Source organism: Salvia hispanica, chromosome 3 (genome assembly GCF_023119035.1).
Source record: "Salvia hispanica cultivar TCC Black 2014 chromosome 3, UniMelb_Shisp_WGS_1.0, whole genome shotgun sequence".
Lineage (NCBI taxonomy): Eukaryota > Viridiplantae > Streptophyta > Magnoliopsida > Lamiales > Lamiaceae > Salvia > Salvia hispanica.
The window spans coordinates 35,735,684-35,749,483 of record NC_062967.1 but is presented as its reverse complement, the minus strand read 5'-3'; the positions used below and the strand labels follow the sequence as shown (position 1 = coordinate 35,749,483).

At 38.3% G+C, this 13,800-nt stretch overlaps 1 protein-coding gene across 1 annotated transcript; it reads right to left on the bottom strand.

Moving 5' to 3' along the window:
* Positions 1-6,316: 6,316 nt before the first annotated feature.
* On the bottom strand, positions 6,317-9,049 carry LOC125209981 (pentatricopeptide repeat-containing protein At1g74630). The gene is made up of 2 exons (XM_048109557.1): positions 8,975-9,049; positions 6,317-8,387 (listed from the first exon to the last, which is right to left on the bottom strand). Exons 1-2 carry the CDS (start codon positions 9,047-9,049, stop codon positions 6,429-6,431), a joined length of 2,034 nt encoding a protein of 677 aa, XP_047965514.1. The 3' UTR covers positions 6,317-6,428.
* Positions 9,050-13,800: the final 4,751 nt, after the last annotated feature.

The window sequence follows — 13,800 nt, the reverse complement described above, 5'->3', positions numbered from 1 at the left end:
ATTGATCAGAATTATGAAAACAATGTCCTAGATGATAACATTAGGAAGAACCAATGATTTGTATAGGGCCGAAATTCGGCTACAATAAACCATAGTAAAGCTATGATGTAATTCACAGGGCAAGAAAGTCATGGGATTGGCCTAACAATGAACTAAAAGTAATAACTAAATGACAATTTAATAAATTTTAATTTGTTCATAACTTTTTTTTCCACAAAGAGCCAATTATTTTTATTCATGACAAGTGACAACCCACTCTTAGCTAGTTTAATAAAAATGTCAATTTCAAACCTCATATATATACCGTATGTGTATATAATATGATTAATATTTCAGTAATTAAATTGATATGCACGTCCCATTTAATCCATTTATACCATCACAGCTTGCTAAGACCTCTCTCACCCAAGTTGCAGAAATATCGACATCAAACAAATACAAACTTTGGAAAACAGGATTAATTTCAAGAATAAATTAAATGGAGGCATGTGTACGAGTCACTATAGTAGTTATAAATTAAATGAATATGATATATAAATATATGTATGAGTATTTATCACATTCTATTGAGTTTAGAGTCATTTAATAGGAGGGGCTGAAAATTCTGAGCTAGAGAGTTTTGTATTAAGTTGAAGTGGTGGCTGAAATACAAGGCTCAAGGGCATCCATTCATTCAACAATGTGTAGGGACAAACATTGTCCATTTCACACTAATATTTTTCCATTTAAATCGCCAAATATTTTATGCTCCAAGTAAGTTGTGCACATAATTTGGTGGATGGTATGTGATCATGCATTAATAGGAAAGACCATATATTAATTCGAATTGTATATGAACGTCGGAGCAAAAGTAGGGAGTTATCGCCAGTGCATAGGCACATACAAGAAGCGAACTCCTACATCTGAAGTGGGGCAATGAATCAATCAAAACGCACCAGAATAACAGAGATTATGAGAATATGCAGATACGAAACTTTATATTCAAGAGAGCTTAACAGATTTGATAGGTGTTAATTACTCATACTAACAAGATGCATCTTTTTTGAGAAACATAGAGTTGCGAGTGTAGATTAGGTTCGTGAATCACTACCGTATCCAATCGTGCTAATTGTGGTGATGTTTGGTTTGATGATTTAGATAAGAATGAGCCTTATAAATGTTGTTCGATTAGGTAATAAGAGTTTGGTACTTTATTTTATGACGTAAGATCAGTTTTGATTTATGAGCCTTATCATTCTCTTTGTGATAACGTTTAATTTTAGATAATCTAATATTGTTTTCAATATCGGGGGACAAACTAATGTTAAGCAACCTATGATATATACTATATAGTTTGGGATTGAAAACATAGTAGGTCCATTTGAGAATGGGGCTATAGACATTGAGGGCCAATTCGTTTGGGCCTTGGTTAGATGTGTTCTACATGTTGGGCTTTCCTTCATATTTTTATAATTAATAATTAATCAAAAATCACAATTATTTTATAAAATTATAATTAATGCCTAATTAACTACTCTCACCATTCACTTAAAAATATGCAGCATTTGCTAAACAGGATATGTAGTTTTCCCTTTCGAACACACCCCACAATTTATTTTATATATTTTTAAAGAACATCCAAGAAAATAAAAGAATGAATAAACATAATTCTATACCCGTCACAAATTTCTAATTAATGAAAGTGAAATGATGTCCCAACAAAACAATTCATCAATTTGAAAACAAAATACACGCCAAAGTATATATTGTGATTTATTTGGACTGTATCTGAAAGAAATGGCAGTACAATAAATCTATAAATTAAAAAAATGCTCACAATGAAACAAACATACAAAAGATCTATAAAAAGTATACCAAAAATATTCCTAATGTAAACCTAATGAGTGAACATTGTGAATTCCCAATGTTTTGAGCGAAAAAAAACTTGGGGTGTAGATAGTGATGCTAGGAAATTGACAATAGGCATATGGCTGAATAAAATCAGGTGTCGGAATTTCGATCGGATTGGCATGTACACGTATCGGTGGTTCGACGATATATTCCATTATCCAAGAACTTGCATCTGCATAGTTGACCATCTTCCAAATTTTATACTGTGTAGGACGTGATATATTGCATAAACATAGCCGATCCTCTAAAATGCATAGTCGATATCCCGAATATAATAACGTCCAACGTGCATTCTCAGGAAATCTCAATAGACGCACATTAAGGGGTTGAAGAGGAAAACTGGTAAAGAGCTTTGTTTCAAAATCAAAGCAACAAACCACAAAATTGCTCTCAAAATCGCATTCAACCCAGTGAATATTTCTGTTAGATATAGCATAATCAAACGACGGTCTAGGTTTAATTTTGCTCCACGGTACAAATGCTGGCAATGTAAGCAATGTAGTTGTCGGTGGTGAGGGGATCCTTCTCCACGAGCATTCTCCTCCTAGAGTGCACACATGACAAAACCTAGATTCATCGATGCATAAGATCTTATATTGTCCACTTAATTTACTCACTCAAAATCCATATAAACACCTACGTCCAGGTAGAGGAGGAAGCTCAGTATATTTACTATTCATTGGATTGACTACAAAAAGAAAATCCTTATAATCATATAATCCATCCCACAGCAAAAGCAAACCATTAACTGAACTAATTACCAAACGATGTTAAGGAAGAGTTGAATCAGGGGCCAAGTTGAATCGAGTAGAATCAGGGGCTAAGTTGAATTGAAAAAGTGGCTGACCGTCCTCATCAGCGACTCCATACCCCTTCATGCCTTGACGAACGAAAGCAATGAATCGTTTCGCAAGCATGCCATCCCTTTCCATTAGATCGCGCCATAACTTGCAAACACTCCGACACCGTATAATGCAACTGATCGGGAGTCTTGTAAGGATCACTCTCCATATTTCTTGCGGTATCCATATTTCTTGCAAATCTTTCTTGGAAGGATCTCTGTCCATATTACTTGACGGCGGCTTATGAATTAATTAGGGATAGAAACATGATAATAATTACTATTTGGGAGATATTCCTATATCAAATCCTAATCAGCATCGAAATAATTAGGGATATGAACATGATAATTAAGTAAAATAAAATTCGATCAAATCCTAACAACATACGCAGAAGAACGTTGGGCCTTGTAAGGACAAAAAATTAGGTGGCCCAAGTCCACGTAGTTACAAGATACGAATCCTTAGAGCGTCTCCAATGGCGGACGTCCCGGTAGGACGTCGGCGACGTCCGAGTAGTGGCGTCGAAGGGCGCCCACGCCCGTCCCATAAGCCCGTCGCATGGGCTCGCCCGTCCTCCCCACGGGCGGGCGGACGTCGGCCGTAGTGGCGACACTCGGACGTCTCAGTCGTCCGATTATATATATATATATATATATATATATATATATATATATGTATATAGGGATGTACTAAGATGACAACCCTCTTTATTGTAACACCATACCACTATTTTAGGCCATTGGATCTGAAAATCGTGTGTTTGTCATGCTGCCACGTGTAAAAACACGGAGGGGTAAAATAGGAAATTTATAATTTTACGTTACCAGATTGCAGTGTTGTTCATTGAATATTGCAGTCTTACCACAACAATATTGCAGTTTACCACGACTGCAATATCTAATACAGTAGACTGCAATATCTAATACAGTAGACTGCAAACCCGTGTTTTTTCATGAAACTTAATCCTAAGCGTCCATTGATGAGATCTAACGGACTATATTGGTGGTATGATGTTATTTTAACTATGGTGGCACCCTAGTGCACCCCTATATATATATATATATATATATATATATATATATATTTGTTTTAAAAAACTCTATAAATAGGGTTCGTTGAACTTCATTTCATTCACACCACTTGTGTTGACAAGTTTCTCTCTCTAAATCTACAAATTTCATTTCTACTACAATGGAGTACAACAGGAACTCCCCCACCACGAGCGGAGGAAACACACCCACGATTCCCACCGGAACAGAGGGAAACTTTGCGGGGTTGAATCCCCAAATGGCGGGGATGAATCCCCAGATGGCAGATGGCAGGGATGGCGGGGATGGCGGGGATGACTCCCCAAATGTTCTACAATATGTTCAAGTCACATGAGTGGGATGATGCCAGGGGCAGCGGGGATGGGCGGTATGCCGACAAATATGGCGGGGGTGGGTGGGATGATGCCAGGGGCAGCGGGGATAGGCGGTATGCCGGCAAATATGGCGGGGTGGGTGGGATGATACTTGGGGCAGTGGGGATGTGCGGTACGCCGCCAAATATGGCGGGGGGTGGGTCGATGCAGCACAGGAGCCCGAGGACGCCTACGGAATCTGTCTATCGCCCATATAGATTTGTTGGCCGATGATTCCCCTAGTACTGTTCCGGAGACTCAGTACGCCGGCATCGAGACTTTCTCCTTTGAGCAGTTGGGGCAGGAGTTGGGGCTATCGCCGATTCGTGAGACTCCCGATGAGGCAGAGCCTGTTGCAAGGCAGGAGCAAAGGCAAGGGCAAGTCCAGGGGCGAGGATAGGGGTAAGGGCAAAGTCCCGAGCTCTTCCTCGTACACGGGGGCAAAGGAGGAGGAGGGTGAGGATGAGCCGGAGAGGAGGACGATCTGGACCGTGTGGGAAAATACCGCGCTTGCGAAGGCCTGGATCGGTGTAGTAGAGGATCCCTATGTCGGGCCGAACCAGTATGTTGACCGATTGTGGCTTCGCATTAGTGAGGCCTACCTCATATGCAAACCGTCTGGGGCGAAGCCTCGCACTTCTGAGCAATGCCGGAAACATGGCTTCGGTTGAGGCCTAAACTCAGTCGTTTTGCTGCCCTCTACCAAAACAACATGCGCATGGCAACCAGTGGCATGTCTGAGGATGATGTGAGGAAACGAGCCTTGGCCCAGTACCCGACAAAGAATTGAAGTTCAAAGATTTTGACCAATGGGAGGCCTTTCTCGTGGTCAGGGATTCGCAAAAGTTTGCGTGGGTGTCGACTCGGGCTGGAAGCGGACGAAGATCAACTCTTCCGGTGAGTACAGCAGCAGTGCTGGTTCGCACGAGCTCCCCGAAGCCGAGGAAGTGGCCCCGCTACCACGATCAGACTCTCGCCGTCATCATCGCCCGATGGGGCAAAAGGCTGCGCAGCGGATGGCGAGGGGAAGCGGCAGCGGCAGTGGGTCCTACGAGGTCGAATCGGAGGTCCAAGAAGGCGAAGATAACGACCGTCTCTCCCGTGCGCAACTAACGAAGACCCTGATGCAGAGCACGAGTAAGTGGTTTAGCACGCACGATCCTGTGTACAAAAGGCTATGCAAGGATGTGGTCGATACATGTCGGCGCGATTTAGGAATGCCACCCATTGATGATTATGGCGTCGAGATTGGGGGCGGGGACGTCGGAGGCGGCAGCGGCACGGGCGACGGGGTCGAGGACGGGGATGAGGACGAGGAGGAGTGAGAGCCGATGGTTGTATTTCTCGACTTTTTATAATTATGTAATTTTTAGGTATTATGTATTTTTTTTTAATTATGTAATTTTTTTTAATGAAGTATTCGAATTTTTCCGTATTCCGTGTTGACATTTTAAGTCCGTAAATTGAATAATTGTGAATTTAATTTTATTGCGGGAAGTCCTAGTGGGAAGTCCTAGTAAAATGGGAAGGGCTAGTGATGACGTGACAGGAAGTTTTTGTGGGAAGTCCTAGTGGAAGTCCTAGTGGGAAGGGCGCCGCCGGAGACGCTCTTACACAAATTAATTACTCCATCCGTCTCCCAAAATTCGTCACCATTTGACCCGACACGAATTTTAAGAAATGTAATAAAAAGTGGGTTGAAAAAGTTTGTGGCATGTGGGGCTTACTTTTATATATTAGTTCTAAAATAAAATGTGAGTGAGGAATGAGTTAGTAGAATGTATAGTCCACTACCAAAAATGGTAAAAGTGGAAGGTGACAAATTTTTAGGGACGAACGAAAAAGGAAATAAGTGTCAAATTTTCAGGGACGGAGAAAGTAATAAATTTACCTACTCTCATCATTCTTATAAAACATTAGAACACATCTTATTGATAATTTTAATTAAAAATAATTTATTGGTATATAAAAATTCAAATTTTAAATTTAGTTTTATAAAATTAAATCTAATATTGAAATAAAAAAAATAAAAGTAAAGGATAGCAAGGGAAGAAGAAGATAATTTTAAAATAATATCAGATTTAGTACATCACACTAATATTGAAACAGTTAAAATATGAAAAAACAAAATTGTCCAGCAGCCCAAAAGGGCATTTACGAAAGTAAACAGTGCAAAAGGACAAATTTTGAAATAAACTCTTAGCCCATGGACTACTGGAGATATTTTTAAAATTCAGAGACAATGTTTGTAGATCACTCTTTATAAAAAAAATCACACTTTTTTTCAAGTAATTTCACCAATAATCTCTGCAAGAGCAATTCCCATTCTTGAAACAATGAAACCTACTCCTATCTCTCAGCACAATCTCTAACTCATAAACCTTTGAAATCAACTTCATCACATTATGGCAATCCCTACAAACTCTCAAGTTCTTCACAACCCTGACCCTCCGGGCCCCGCCCGACCTCGCCATCCCGAACGCGACCGCCAGCTTCTCGCTGTGCGCAGCCACCGAGCCCTCCTTCTCCTCCTCCTCCACGTCGTGCAGGACGCTCACAACCTCCGGGACGTACCCTCCTTCGACCCGGATCCTTGACATCACCTCACCGAGCTTCTCGTACGCCTCCCTCGTCGCGTCATCATCCTCCCTCACACCGGCTACGAACGTATACACCATCTTATCGACCTCGATCCTACTCCAGCCCGGGCTTTTCCTCAGCTTGAGCTCCGCCATCGACCTTCTCACCACGGCCGCGTCCCTCCACTTCCCTGCGACGGCGTAGATGTTTGACAGCAGGACGTGGTCGCCAGTGTTGTTTGGATCAATCTCCGAGAGCTTGTCCCTTGCCTTCTCCGCGAGGTGCACGTTTCCGTGGAAGCTGCACGCGCCAAGAAGCGTCCGCCAGATGACGTCGTTGGGGGGGATCGGCATCTGAGTCACGAATTCGTACGCACGAGCGAGCTGGCCGGCCCGGCCGTATAGATCAACCATACATCCATAATGCTCAATCTCAGGATCGAGCTTATATAGATTGGAAATTTTATCGAACATCTCACTCCCTTCCTCGACCAGACCAGCGTGCGCGCACGCGTAGAGCAGGGCAACGAACGCGGTCCCATCAGGTTCGACACCAGAGCGCTCCATTTCAAGAAACAGAGCAAGCGCTTCCTCACCGTGACCTTGCATTGCTAGGCCCGCGATCAGCGTTGTCCAAGAGACGATGCTCCTCTTCCCCGGCATCCTCTCAAACACGAGACGAGCCATATCCACGCTCCCGCACTTGGAGTAAGTATCCATCAACGCGTTGTTCACAGGAGTGATCCAAATCAAACCAACTTTCTCAACAAAGCAATGCACCATTTTCGCAAACTCCAGCGCCCCTGCTTGAGCGCAAGCAGATAGAACCCCGGTTAAGCTCACCTCATTCGGCCTCGTCCCGGCCCCACGCAGCCTCCGGAAACACGCAAACGCCTCCTCGAACCAGCCGTGCTGCGCCTGCCCCAGAATCATCGTGCTCCACGACACCTCATCCTTGACCGGCATTTCATCAAACACCTTCCCCGCAATCGCAAACTCCCCCAATTTCGCGTACCCTCCCAGCATCAAGTTATACGAAGTCGGGCTCTTCTCCGGAATCGCAGCAAACACCCTCTCCGCACCCCCGACATCTCCACGCCGGAAGAAAGCCGTCAGCAGCGCGTTCCACGTCACGGTATTTGGCTCAGGAATTTCATCAAACACATCGCGTGCAAACTCAACACGGCCGCATTCACCATACATGCTGACCAAGGTAGTCCCTACGAAGATGTGGGATTCGAGCCCACGCAGCAGCGCCTGACAGTGCAGCTGAGCCCCGGTGCGGAGGCAGCGGAGATTCGCGGCGGATTTGAGGGAGAATGCGAGGGTGAAGCTGTCGATTTGGGAGCTGAGATTCCTGAGCATGAGGGAGAAGGTGGAGATGGAGCGGCGGGGGGAGTCGGAATCGGAGAAGCCGCGGATGACGGCGTTGTACATGAAGGCGTCGGGGTTCGGGGCGTGGAGGAGGAGGCGCTCGGCGTAGTCATGGGCGTCGGAGATGTGGACGGCGCAGTGAAGAAGGAGCTTGCCGGCGAAGAGAGGGTCGGTGTCGAGGGAGGATTTGGTGGCGTGGGCTTGCAGTTGTTGGAGGGATCGAAGGGATTTGCAGCTGCTCAACAGAGATAATTGTTTCATTGCATTTACATTGAAACCATTTTTTGGTAAATTGATTTCCTTTTTTCCAAATTATAGAAACAAATTTCTCAAATAGAATATTTTTTTTAATTCCAAAAAGGCAGAATTCTCATTTTTAAAGAATGGAGAGTGTAATCGTTTTTAATAATTGTCTTGTGCGGAGTAATATTTTAATTTATGGGAAATTGAAGGAAAATAAAATTTGTCTGCTTTCTAGTCAATCCATGACTCCCTTGCCTGTCATTTATATTCTCTTTTAATTTTGAGTTTTGAGAAATTTTTTAACTTTGGGAAGAAAAATGGAATAATGAGTTATTAGAATGTACATAACTTTTATATATTTGTTTTATAATAGAATGAGAATATATTGATTGAATGGTGGAGACTATTTACTTAGAATGAGAAAAAAGTAATTAAATCGTAGACCCCTGGTAAAATTAGGGGTGGTTCGGTACGGTATACCGTACCGGGAGTGCCATACCGTATACCGTACCGAAAGTTACGGTATGACAAAAATCATACCGATACCGTACCGTAAGTTTCGGTATACCGGAGTTCGGTATACCGGAAATTCGGTATGGCAGTTTTCCATACCGTTACCATACCGTGTTATCGGTATACCGTACCGCATTTCGGTATGCCGTCGGTATGCCGTACTTTTGCGGTATACCGAACTGCGATATGGCATTCCGATATACCATTATACCGTGTTTTGCGGTATGGCATACCGTTATACCATTATACCGTGAAAAAATCTATTATATCCAAAATATTAAAAAAAAATCTAGTTTTAGACTACTTCAAAAAATAGGGTTCCCAATTTTGATTCTTTTATTTTTTATAATAAAAATTCTTATTTTTTAAAATTTAGTTTAAATATAACATATATAAATATATATTTATATATTATATATATCAATCGGTATACCGGTATACCACGGTATACCGAAGCATCGGTATATACCGAATCTTCGGTATACCGGTATATACCGGCATACCGAATCTTCGGTATACCGCGGTATACCGCGGTATGAGAAATCTAATACCGTTACCGTACCGATAGAGATCGGTACGGTATCATACCGTACCGAAAACTACGGTATACCGAAAAAACGGTATTTTCGGTATTTTTTCGGTACGGTAAGTCCGGTATTCCGGTATTTCGGTATAATTCCCCAGCCCTATATTTAATGTGACAGAACTTCAAAAGTAGATTTGGATTTGGTGTAAATGGTTGGAGATGGCCTAAGAGCAACTCCAGCCATACTGGAAACCCCATTTTTCCAGTTAATAACAGCCCCAACCATACACCAAAATGCATCTCAAATCCCCAATTTTTGCGTTTTTGAACAGTAGCTGCTGCATAATTTGTGAAAAATTGCAAAACACCCCTTCTTGTTTATGTATTTATTGGGGAAGAAACGTGATGAAGAGGAAATGGCGGAAACAAGAACTGTATTTAATTCTTTCATATGAAGACGACGATGGAGGCTAAGGTGTATCTATATGGGCTTCACAGTTGTGGGCCTTAATTTAATTATGATCATCAAAATAATTAGTAAAAAATTAAGATAGTTAATTGCTAATTGTATTCATATTTGGTTATGTTTAGTAGTACTAATTAACTATTTTAACGCCACGAATTTAGAGTTTTGAGTTTATGTAATTAGGATTTGTTTAAATATATTTCAATTTTAGATTTATATTTGAGTATTTATTCAAAGGTTAAGTATTTGTAGTATTTAGTTTAAGTATAATTATTCTTAATCTATTATTTAGTTAAAAAGTCAAACAACATCAATTTTATTTTATATAAATTATTAGTATTAATTATTTCTTTTTTATAATTTGTGATATTATTATAATATTATATTTAAACGTAATACTATAAGAAACTAAATTAAAGAATATGATATTTAATTTATATAAATTATTATGGGTCAATGTGTAATTTAAATAAATATGTAGGTAAGATTGAAAAATTAAAAAGATGTAGAATATGGAATATTCTTTTGGAGTAGAATTACTGTTTGATGTAACAGAACTAGAAAAATGAGTTTGGATTTGGTATAAATGATTGGAGATGGCCTAATACAGATAGTGTGTGGTTGCACATTTTGGGCTGTGCTTACTGGAAAACCCATTTTTTGGGGTGAAATTGAGCTCTAACTATACCCCATAACACATCCCAAAATCGTCCTTTTTTGAGTGTTTGAACAGTACTACTCCATCTTGGAGTAGCATTGTAGCACGACGCAAAACTCATCCAAAATTGCAATTCAGCCCTTCCTTTTTGATGATATTCGAAGAAGACGGAGATGAGAGATATGCAGAAAAACTCATCCGAAATTGCAATTGAACCCTTCCTTAAAATATGGGCTTTTGGGCTATCTAATTAAATATATTTTGTTAAATTTAAAGATTAATCAATCTTAAAGTAAATCTTGGAGTAATTTAAATGGGCGTATTTAACTTTAAATTAGAGATGTTTTTAAATCTTAATTGCCCAAATAAAATGTTATCGTGAAGTGAATGGACTAATTCATTGATCACACACGATATATTTTACTTTAAATTAAAGATGTTTTCAAATTTTCAATTTTGACATATTAATTTTTATTTTTAATTTATTATTAATTATTTTGCAATACATTTTATATTATACTATAAATTATGATTATTAATTATTTATTTTGTAGAATTTGTTATTATATACATATATTTTATTGAATGTATAATATGCACATTATTTAATATATATAAATATAAAAAATTGTATTAAATTATGTTTGGAAAACTATTGATAAAGTATTGTGGGTTTATGTGTAATTTAAATAAATATGTAGGTAAGATTGAAAAAGTAAAAAGAATAGGTTAACATGAAATATTCTTTTAGGTTTGAGTTTGATGTAAATACTTGCGGTATATAATTACTGTGATTACTGTTATTGGGCCTGCCGGTCAGGCAAAAATTGTAGCCTACGTTCATATATTGTCGTGGTTTACCTATTTATTGGCATTATTCAGTAATTGAAAATTTGATATGCATAATCTTATAAAACGAATCGGGAAGTAGTATTATATGCAGTACATTAGAAAAAAAAATCATTAATTAAATTATTAAGTTTACTTAATAGGAAAACATTATTTGAATTTGCAATCGAATAATCTATCGATTGTTGAGTGCCTTCCTGCATTTACAAAACTCATAATCCTAGCAGCAAATAATAAAATGCAGTGACTAAAATTCCATATATAAATCAAGTGTCATTTTTATCTTTAGTGGAAATGAAATTGTACATAAATAAAAAATTTCTAAGTGATAAAACTCTTGTCAGCAATTTGTTTATCAACACCGAATTCAGATTCTTCATCTGTAATAAATAATAATCCATCGATAACTTTGATTACCGACGGATTTTATGGGATTATAGGCAAAAACTTATGTAAGTAACCCTTTTTTTGAAAATATTGAAATTAAAACAAGAATAAAGGCCAAATATGGTCCCTAACATATGGTCGTTTTATCAATTTGGTCCTTAACATTATCTTTATGATTATTTGGTCCCTCACAAATAAATTCGGACCCGAATCGGTCCTACTTAACCGAACGTAAAAAAATTGACGGTCAACATTATTTAATCATGTTTTAACCGAAATTAACCATTTTTAATTAATATCTTTATAAAATGGAGACACGCCATTAAATTATGAAATCTGTGAAAGGTTCAGTGAGTAACCCATTTTTGAAAATATTGAAATTTAAATTAAAATATTTATCTTTATAAAATAACATTAAATTATGAATATTGTGATAGAAAATTAAAATATGGAGTACACGTATAGTGCATTAAATATTAGTAGTAGTAATTACTGCAGCTCTCATTACTATTCCACTCACATTAATTCGCTCTCCATTTTATTTCTTCTACCGACACTTTCTACACGCACAAACAAAACACATTATTTTGATTTTAATTTCATTAATTAACAGTATTTCCATGGTGTATTCATTGACCAAATTAATGTGCACATTCTAATGTTGAATAATTGTCAAGCAATTTCGCACCATTTCCTAGAACTATTGGGCATCACCATAAATGACCCAGAAACTATAAAACTCAATAAGTCAAATGTAGTATTTGGAATTATTAAATCAAGTGGGATATTTGAAGCTCTTGTTTTAATTCATGGAATTCCAAACTCCATATGTCTACTTGGTGGGAACAAATTGTTATTTAGAGAACAAGAGCGAAATACTATAGTATGTACACTAAGGTGATGTTCAGTTGGCAAGATAAAATAATACTAAGATATAATTTAGGATTGAGCTGTGAGATTATTTTAGTCATACGGGGTTAGCTAAGACTAATTATCCCATTATTATCCATCTAGGATTGAGTTGAAGGACTTAATCTCATGAACCAAACACATTATTAATTTAATTCGGGATACAATCTTGCAAACCAAACACCCCCTAATAGTAGTAATTAACAAATCATCAAAACATGTAGCTTGTGTAATCAATGTTAAATCGTACTCCTTTCGTCCCGCTTTAGCAGTTCCATTGACTTTTCTGCCATCTTTTTGTAAAAATGATAAAAAAAATAGTTAAAGAGGAGAAATGGTAAATTAAGAGATAGAATAATATAGAGAAGAGTCTATGCTACATTATTGTCTCTCTTACTTTACCATTTCTCCACTTTAACTATTTTTTTTCATTTTTATAAAAAGAGGGCAGAAAAGTTAATGGAACTGCTAAAGCGGGACGGAGGGAGTATTATTGTGACTCGAAATGAATAAGTTAATACTAACGAGATTTTGATAAATTTGAGGCGGAGATCGAGTTTAATAAATTTAATTCATCTTATTGTTTTAAGATTTACTAGCTGATTGAGGAATCAAAATTCAAAACTACCCAACCTATGTGTAGCACACACACATCACGCAGTGATGAACCGGAATTTTGCATATTTAAAATTTGTGATTCTTAAAAGAATAGGAGTAATTTAGTAGTGTTAGTAGTAGTAGTAGTAATAGTACAAATTTATTAATAAAGAATTGTTTTACTACTCCATTAGATGTACAGAGTCAGTTGAAAATGCAGGAAACAGTCAATAACCTCGAAAATGATGGGGTTATTGTTTAAGAATGAAATTAGGATTTGTTTCTTGCAGCAATAATTTTATGATTAAGGTGGTAGGTTAAATTGGTCGATAATGAAATATCTAGTTGCACCTATAGCATATGTATGTCGCATCTTTCGCCACGCTTGGCTATGTGATTGTTTAGGATCTAGTTTTTCTTTAATTTAGTATAATGTCGTATTTGTATAGAGGTAGTATATTATAATAAAGAGTGAATTTCAATATTAGTCCCCGAAAAATATGGTTCGCACGATTTAAGTCCCTAAATTTGATAAAATATCACCACAAGTCTCTAAAATATCATT

What these genes read in the sequence shown, in the direction of transcription:
- LOC125209981 (XM_048109557.1), bottom strand. Translation starts at nt 9,049, where the DNA reads ATGGTATATCGGAATGCCATATCGCAGTTCGGTATACCGCAAAAGTAC. An exon ending in CGACGGCATACCGAAATGCG is followed by an intron (nt 8,388 to 8,974) that starts GTACGGTATACC and finishes TTTGGAAAAAAG; the next exon opens with GAAATCAATTTACCAAAAAA.